We start from the raw sequence: 8,862 nt of genomic DNA on the forward strand, positions 1-8,862 counted from the left end.
ATGGTAACTTGTGTCAAGGAAAGTATATATTGTTCTGACTTTAGACAAGGCTTCAGCTGCCTCATCTGTGAAACAGGGACATGGCCCTTGCCTGGGTAACGTCTCCCACAGCTCTGGGACTCCAGCTCCTGCTCCCCTGTCCCCTGTTCTAGGCCACCCTCGTCCCTCCCTCCTTCCCTGTCTCTGCTAATAAAGGGTTGTTTGAAAATGCTCAGACTTCATCTCAAGAACCACAAACTGAGCGGGGCAGCGGTTCTCTTGAGTCAGCTAAGATGCTTGTCAAAACGCAGATTCCACATCCTCAGATGCGCTACAGCCTCGAAAACTCTGAGCTGTGGAAGACGTCAGGGCCCTGCATCTGACCCCACACCCACAGGTCACCACGAGGTGATGGCCACTCTCTCCCTCCCCCGACAGGACAGGTGGGCGGCGAATGGCCAAGGTGTTGCGTGACTTCCTGCAGGCCCAGCAGGTGCAGGCGCCCGTGGAGCTCTACTCTGACTGGCTCTCCGTGGGCCACGTGGATGAATTCCTGACCTTCGTGCCCACCTCCGACCAAAAGGTGTGTCCCCTCTCCTGCGTGAACCACCTCTGCCCTTGCCTGACCTGAGGGGACGAAACAGGGCAGAGCTACTTGGGACCAACTCAACACCTAATCCATACTGAGCTCAGAGGCAGGGTACCCTTGAGGCCAGGGGGCATTAATCTTGGAGGGCTTCTTGGAGGAGGTCAGAGCTCAGGTCAGGGGGACACTCAGTGGCTCACTACTCACACACATTCTCACACTTACCGGGTGTTTCCTCTGACCCACACCACTCAGCCAAGACCCTTGTGAAATAACAATGATAAAAAGTTGGTAACATTTACTGAGCACCTATTATGTGTACATGTTTTAATTCATTTAATTCTCATGAGGTGGCTACTATTATCATTGCCCCCATTTTGTAAATGAGGAAACTGAGGCTCAGAAGGGCAATTAACAGGTAGGGTAAGGTTCAAACCCAGACAGTGGGCTCTGGGCCAATATGTTAATCCCTCACTTTACCGCCTTGCAGAGATGGCCAGGGAGGGCACAGCCTTCAGGGAGCAAGCAGCCTGGGAGGGAAGGCTGCATTCCCAGGTGGGTAAAGCAGGGAAGGACCCCCAGGCAGGGAGAATGTCATGGACAAGGGCCTAGAGGCCTGAACCAGCTTGGAGGACCTGTTGATATTTCTTTGGGTGACGCTGAGGTGGAGAGGAGTGTCCGTGCGCGGTCTGGCCTCTGCACTCAGACCCCTCCTGAGTTTGGGGTCTCCTGCATCTAGGGGGAACCCGTGCACTGAGCTCTTCTCCCTCCCTCTGTGCCAGGGCTTCCGGCTGCTCCTGGCGAGCCCCAGAGCTTGCCTTAAACTGTTCCAAGAGAAGAAAGAGGAGGGCCACGGGAAGGCGGTCCAGTTTGATGGTGAGTGCCAATGACCCAGGCGTCCTGCGGGGACGCTGCCCTTACACTGCCAGCCCTGGGCACTGCTGATGCCTTTCCTGACTGTGCCCGTCTACAGGCCCTTTGTCTGCAGATCTGCGCTCAGAGCCTGACGTCACTAATTCTTCTGACTCTCACGTGGGAGCTAAGGATGAGGGCGCCCCCTCTCTTGGACTAAGAAAGGGAGCTGCGAGGTGGTGATCTGCCCTAGGCACACCCAAGGGGGTGACCTCCTCCATACAGTGGGCGGTGCCTGGCCACACCCCGGGAGAGGAAAAGAACAGGAAGCAATGAACATGCCCCTGTGCCATCCTGTGCTGGGCACGCGTTCTCCCCCCTTCGGATCTCCCACGCCCTCTCCTTATCCCTTTTCACAGACGAGGAAACTGAGGCTCAGAGGGAGGTGGCTTTCCCAGGGCCGAGCCGCAGGGAGCAGCAGGGCTAGGGGCTTAAGGGAAGAGGGCCCAGCAGCCAGGTGGGTGGTCAGGGCCCCTCTGTAGACCCTCCTTTGGGAATTGACAGACCCTCCCCTCCCCCCCACAGAGCTCAGAGCTCTCCCCTGAGGAATGGGGCCTGGGAAGGGCTGTGGAGTGGCCTGCGGCCTGGATAGACCTGGGTCCAAATCCTGGCCTTGCCATTTGCTGGCTGTGACATCACGGGTGCGTTCTGACCCTCTCAGTGCCTCCGTTTCCTCTTTCTGAATTGGGAGATAATGAACCCTACCTGGCAGTGCTTTAAAGGTTAATAATAAACTCAGCGGCAGTCCCAGACACGGTGGGTGTTCAGTAATGGTAACTGTAGGGAGATGATTAGGCCCTGAGCCCAGGTGTCCCTTCCCGAGGGGTCTGTGATCCATCCCCAGGATTTACTGGCAGCCAGAGCCAGGTCCTATCAGGGTTTCCATCTCTGGCTTTCTCCATCCTTGCTTCAGGCCCTGGCACTGAGGTGGGGAGGAAATTCTGGCCCAGATCACGAAGGCCTGGGCCCATGGTGGCCTGGGCAGGACTCCCTGAGCCCATGGACGGTCTCTCTCTCTTGCAGGGTTAGAGGAGAAGGTGAAGAGAAGCATTAATGAATTGCTGGCCGACAGAAGCCTCCGGAGCGACAGTCTGTATGTGCAGGTGAGGGACAGGCCTGCTGCCTGTTCTTGGGGGTCCCCCATTATCCAGAGAGCAGCTGGCGGCTGCTGAGACCTGAGGGTAGGGTAGGGCCCTAGGGAAGGCCATTTGAGCCTCAGTTTTCCCACCTTCGGGTAGCAATGGCACAGAGATCAAAGGAGCTAAAAGGAGCTAAAAGGCGCAGAGGCTGCACAGAGTAGGCACTCTGCAAGCCTTGCATCCTCACTCGCTCCCCCAGAAATGCATCGACTGGAACCGGGAGGTGCTGAAGCGGGAGCTGGGCCTGACGGAGCGGGACATCGTGGACATCCCCCAGCTCTTCTACCTGAGGGGCCCCCACGCAGAAGCCTTCTTCCCCGACATGGTGAGAGCACGGGGTTGTTCCGGTTCCTGGGGCCTGGTGGGGACCCCGTTGGGCCTCCAGAGAAGAGCACCCCCTGTACAGGGACAGATGGCACAGCCGGGGTGGCCTGCAGCCTCCAGCATGTGTGTGTTTTCCGTGCCAATACAGACCGTCCATCAGTGGCTCTCAACCTGGGCCGTTTGGATTGCCTCCGTGAGGGGGTACCCAGCGGGGGAGGGCAGGGACGCTGCACAACACCCCGCAGCCCCACGACTCAGGGCGTGGTTTTCCCCAAATGGGAAAAGGAAGTGTGGTTTGGTTCCAAATGTGTTGGGCTTCCGTTTCTGGGCCTCAGCCGCCTTCTCTGCTCCCCGGTGGGGCTCCTGGGCCCAGCAGGTGGGGCAGGTGGCAGCCACCTCCCAGGCTGTCATTAGCTCGGCAGCTGACAAGCAGGTGAGAGATCGTGAGCTCACCAGCCTGGCCCCTGGGAGGGGCCTGAGCGATGCTATCGGCACAGGCCTGGCCAAAGTGCCCATTATTCCCTTGGGAAAGGATGTGGGGATCTCTGTCCCCTACCTGCACGATGCCAGCAGCAATCCCCCTTATGACAGTCAAAATGCCCCAGGGGGTAAAATCCCCTATGGTGGAGAACCACCGTCCTGAGGCAGTGTCGTTAGAACTCTCTGGGGTGATGGAAATGTTCTGTATTTGTACAATATGACATGGGAGCCACTGAGCCACGTGTGGCTACTGAGCACTTCAACTGTGGCTAGTGTGGTGGACCAAACTTTTACTTTAATTTGAATTTTAACAGTCAGAGGGGGCTAGTGGCTACCGTACTGGACATCAGAGTTCTAAGGGGTGACCAGCTCTGGCCTGGCTGAGGGTTACTAGTAAGGCCTGGGTCAGAGCCCTTGACCTTGGCCAGCCCTCCTTTGGCTGTGGCCTTGCCCACACCTGCCAGAAGCCCACTCCCCAACACACGCCATAGGGTCCCCGTCTGTGTTTACTGGAAGGGCCCCTAGGGAATGCTGAGTTAACCCCTCATTTGTCAGATGGGGGAACTGAGGCCACAGAGGGGAGGGGTTGGCTTGCCCATGGTCCCCAGCGAGCCAGGGGGCAGCCTCCCGTCTCCTGAGTCCTCATCCAGGAGGGGCCCACCTGGCTGGCTCGGTCCTGAACCCTGCACCTGGCTCCTCTCCCTCCCCTTAGTCTCCCGGCCTCACTCCTTCCCTGGCAAGTCCTGGCCCATCAGTGAGCAAGGGGGTCGCTCAGGGCCAAGGCCATGGAGCTGACCTGGGACCCCCCAGATTGATGTTGCTCCCAGCCTAGATGGCTCTGCAGGGCAGACTTGAGGGTGAGGGGCTAGGGCTTGGAGAATGGGATGCCACAGAGTCCAGGGCAGCTCACCGCACACTGAGATGGCCTCTAGAAGCGGGTCCAGAATGTCCCCTCCTCTGGCCATCAAGCCAGGGCTGACCTTTCCTCTAAGAAACCTCCACAGCCTGCACTGGGGAGATGTCCCTTCCCCACCTTCAGTCCCCCAGCCGGGGCCCCCAAATAGGGAAGCAGAGATGCCACCAGAGATAAACCCAGGTGCCCCCAAAGGCTCCCAGCCCCTTGCCCCGCCTCAGCCCCAGGCCGCCACAGTGCTCCATGCTGGCAGAGGATAAAGAGTGTAAGTCTTGGTAATGGTCAGACCAAACCAAATTTCAGTCTTCCACTTGTCTGTGTGGCCTGAGCATGTTTACAGGCCTGTCCCAATCACAGCCTCAGAGGAAGGCTGTGCGGTTTAGTGATGCTATATCTGGCACATAGTAGGTGCTCAATACATGGTGATAATTATCCGGGATTATCCGGGCTTCCAGGGACAGCTGAGCAAGCTGTGCACTGAACAAATGCACTAGCCCCCAAGGACATTCACACCGTAGACCGTGTAGATTATATATATATATATATATATATATATATATATATATATATATATAACATTTTTATTGATTTCAGAGAAGAAGGGAGAGGGAGAGAGAGATAGAAACATCAATGATGAGAGAGAATCATTGATTGGCTGCCTCCTGCACACCCCCTACTGGGGATCAAGCCCTCAACCCAGGCATGTGCCCTTGACCGGAATCGAACCCTGGGATCCTTTAGTCCGCAGGCTGATGCTCTATCCACTGAGCCAAACCAGCTAGGGCGATGGCATATTTTTTGTATACGTTTCTGTCAGATAATGGTAAACTCTTATTCTTACCAAGTTGTTGTGACAGTTTTCTGATGGACGGGAGAAAGTGGTAGAGGACGGTGTGTCTTTATATAAATCTCCCATGTACGTTACTAACAGCCCTGCTGGTTATCAATCCTCTCTTCCAACCATGAATCTATTTCTTCTCTGCTTCCATAGACCTTCTTCATTCTTTCTTTTAAAATATGTTTTTTATTGATTTCAGAGAGGAAAGGAGAGGGACAGGGATATAGAAACATCAATGATGAGAGAGAATCATCCATCTGCTGCCTCCTGCACGCCCTGACCAGGAATCGAACCATGACCTCCTGGTTCATAGGTCGATGCTCAACTACTGAGCCACACCAGCTGGGCAGGACCTTCATTCTGAAGGAGCCCCAGCCCCGGTGGCCCAGGGATGCTGGCCAGGGTGGGACAGGGCCTGGGGATGGGTCTGCCAGAGCCACAGGCCAGAAGGGTTCCCCATGTGCCAGGTGTCCGCAGCCAGCCGGGCCCCCTCTTGCCTTGTCTCTTCTACAGGTCAACATGGTGGTCTTAGGCAAGTACCTGGGCATCCCCAAGCCCTACGGGCCCATCATCAACGGCCGCTGCTGCCTGGAGGAGAAGGTGCGGTCACTGCTGGAGCCGCTGGGCCTCCACTGCACCTTCATTGACGACTACCTGTCCTACCACAAGCTGCTCGGGGAGATCCACTGCGGCACCAACGTGCGCCGGCAGCCCTTCTCCTTCAAGTGGTGGCACATGGTGCCCTGAGCTGCTCCCTACCCACCATTCTCTCTGCCCACCTGTTGGGAAGCCTGCCAGAGTGAAAGCGAGGAACCTCTTCGTGGCCTCCATCCTCTAAGGGGAGGCCTACTAGGCACAATCTCTCAAGTGCCTGCAAACGTGCTGGCCACCGTGGGCACGGGGACACAGGGATGGGCACCACACATCCTCACCTCTGGAGCGGCCTGCCCCGCCCGAGAAGGACCACCCTCAGTCTCCCCTCTCCCCTCTCCATCACAGCTCCCAGGGGGCCTGGAGAAGACCAACAGCCCTGGCGTGTTCAAGGGCGGCGATGCATGGGGTGCCCTTGGAATCGCTCCCCCTCTGTCCTGACGGGCCCTTTGTGCTTGCCAGCTGTCGTCCTCTCTTCCAACTACCAGGAACGGGGCTCAGGGAGCCTGGGCTCCGACGTGAGGGCCCTGGGTCTGGGCCACCTGTGGCTCCTGGAGGACCAAGGACCTGGGCTGCCTTCTCCTGCAGGCGACCCCCGGCCGTGACCTCCCAGCCCCCTCAACTGGGTTTACATAGGCAAATAAGGACAGGAGAAGCCAGCGTGGAGGGTTTGCTTTAAAAGGAAAAAAAGGCAACAAAAATCCTTTCATGCCTGACTCTTTCCTCAGAAGGGTGCTTGTTATCTGCGTGGAAAGCCTTTAATTACGAGCACTGGCTGCTTCCAGCTCAAAAAGCCTACGAGGTCAAAGAGAGGCCTGGGAGGGCATCAAAGCAGGAAGCCTGGCAGGAAGCTGGCAGGAGGGGGGATGCCAGGCTGGCAGAGAGGGCTGAGGCACCGGACAGAAGTGGGGGCCAGGCTTCCGTGTCCCGGGCTCCTGGGCCTGGGGTTCTGGACTCTGCATGTGAGGGCAGCCAGCTGTTCCAGATGTAGCAGGGAGGGGCCCGGATGTGAGAAGAGGGTGGGGGACCATTAGGCTATCTCTGAAGGTGGGGTTTAATTCCCTTTAATAGTCTCTAATTATTCCCTTCCTTCTGCCGGCAGTGGGAGGGAAAGGCTTGCCCAGGCTCCCTCAGCAACCCCCAAGACCCGGAGTGTAGCTTGGGTTTCACCTGTGGGTAAACCCCTGTGACAGCCCTGTGTCCCCTCGTCTAGAAAGGAAGATACAGCTGCCACAGGGGTCAATGCTCCGGCCCCGGGGAGGTCACCAGGCCGTGCACAGGCAGGCAGGCTTGGCCAGTGCAGGGTGAGAGGTGGCCCTTGCCCCAGACAGGCCTGGGCAGCAGGGAGCAGACCTCTGCTCTGTCTCCCACTGCTTGAGGGGCCACCTCGGGGGCCCCCAGCCCCTGGGCCTTCACCTTCGGGGTTTTCAGCGGCCCCTGGTGAGACCTGGGCTGAGCCCGCTGCTGTTAAACTCTATTAGGAATCAGACACTTACATGGAAACCCAACATAGGAAACGAATAAAAATGGAACCGCTCTGGTGTAAGGTGGCGAGGGCGGCGTACCTGAACCTTCCCCTTCCAGAAGGCTCTGTCGGGGCCCCGTCTGCAAGCCCCTGGTCTTACCTGCTCATTCTCTGATCGTCATCATGAGGAAACGTAGACTGAGCCAAGAGGAGAAGGGAGATGTTCAAGGGCTGGGACCCCAGGGGTAAAGGGCGGAGAGGGGAGGGGGCACTGCAGAGAAATGGGGAGCAAGTCCCTAGAGCGGCACTGGGTGTGCGAAGCGCTGGGATTGCCACAGGGGCTGCTGGGGGACACTGATGTCCCCTCTGAAAATGACCGGGTGACCGGTCACCTCCTTTCTGAGTAATAAAAATGTCAACATGCATTTCTTCAAGGGTCCGCCTCCTTCGCTTTTGTTTGCTGGGCTGTGAGGAGGAGGGAAGAAAGTTTCACCCACCACACCACCAGGCAGCCAGGCGGGCTGCTGCATCAGGATGGCTGGCACATGCCTGCTGCCTGGGGCCAAGGCCCCGCTGAGATGGCTGTCAGCGGAGGTGGGCCCTGCCTCTTCATTTCGTCTCCCTTCCTGGGCTGCCGCCGCCGTCTCTCAGAGGGAAGGCCACTGGGGCTATTGACAGAGGCCGGAGGGTCCCCAGGGGAACTGGTGCTCGGGGCCACATGCCACTGGTTGCCTTTCATTTCTGCCTCTAAGCCACTGCGTTACTCAGCGGTCTGGTTTCAGGGCTGAAAGTATCTCCCCTCGCATCCTACACACTGGTTGCTGCCTCAGATCGCACCCTTTGACATTCACTCACTCACCCACTCATTCACTTACATTCGTTTTTCTTGTGGACTTAGAGGCAAAAACTTTTTGCCATCCGTCATTGGCACTTTAGTCTGAACGAGCCACCGATCTGTTCCTAAAAGCTGGTCATAACTGGGGAGAGGTGAAGGCCTGGGTCTGCTGCCAAAGGGAGAGTCGGGGCTCTGTTCCCAGGGCAGTGGGCCAGTGCCCGGTGTTGTGGGGGGGAGCCCCCCACTTCCTGTATCTATTTCCCAACGGTGCTCACAGTGGGCTGAGGAGGCTGTCTAGGACTTCCTCCTGAGCTCAAACTCTTATTCAGAGCGGAGTCAGCCACCAAGCATTTTACAGCCCAAAACGTGAAGCTGTCACTGGACCCAGCAGCCCAGCAACTTCCCCCCAGAAACTGGGAGACCGGAGCGCCAGTCTTAGAGTCCTGCTGAGGTCCCCGACTTCGGCAAGTGCTTTAGCTGGGGACTCTGGGAGGCGGATCCTGGTCTCCACATGGCCCCAACCATCAGCAGCACCAGGGAGAAGAGAGGACACCTCTCTTCAGCACCTCCTGAGCCTCTGGGGCAGGGTGCGCCCCGCCGCGCTCTCTGCCAGGGCTGGTGATTAGCCACATTCTCTACAGACGAGGAAGCCAAGGCCCCAGAGCCCTGTTCATGGTGGAGTCTGAACCCAAGACTCCTCCTGCCAGAGCCCTTGCTCCTGCTGTTCCTCCAGGTGCCGA

General features: G+C 57.7%; 1 protein-coding gene across 8 annotated transcripts in view; it reads left to right on the forward strand.

Annotated features, from left to right (window-relative positions):
• PADI1 (peptidyl arginine deiminase 1) overlaps positions 1-7,721 on the forward strand; it is a 32,150-nt gene extending 24,429 nt beyond the window's left edge. For all 8 annotated transcript variants that reach the window (XM_036351081.1, XM_036351083.1, XM_036351084.1 and 5 more), the window contains 5 exons: positions 418-562; positions 1,348-1,441; positions 2,501-2,580; positions 2,816-2,941; positions 5,685-7,721. In XM_036351081.1, the coding sequence (XP_036206974.1) occupies positions 418-562; positions 1,348-1,441; positions 2,501-2,580; positions 2,816-2,941; positions 5,685-5,918 (679 nt within the window). In that variant the 3' untranslated portion in view covers positions 5,919-7,721. The remainder of the gene's footprint in view (positions 1-417; positions 563-1,347; positions 1,442-2,500; positions 2,581-2,815; positions 2,942-5,684) is intronic.
• Positions 7,722-8,862: the final 1,141 nt, after the last annotated feature.

The sequence above is a fragment of the Myotis myotis genome, unplaced genomic scaffold (genome assembly GCF_014108235.1).
Source record: "Myotis myotis isolate mMyoMyo1 unplaced genomic scaffold, mMyoMyo1.p scaffold_m19_p_2, whole genome shotgun sequence".
Taxonomy (NCBI): Eukaryota; Metazoa; Chordata; class Mammalia; order Chiroptera; family Vespertilionidae; genus Myotis; species Myotis myotis.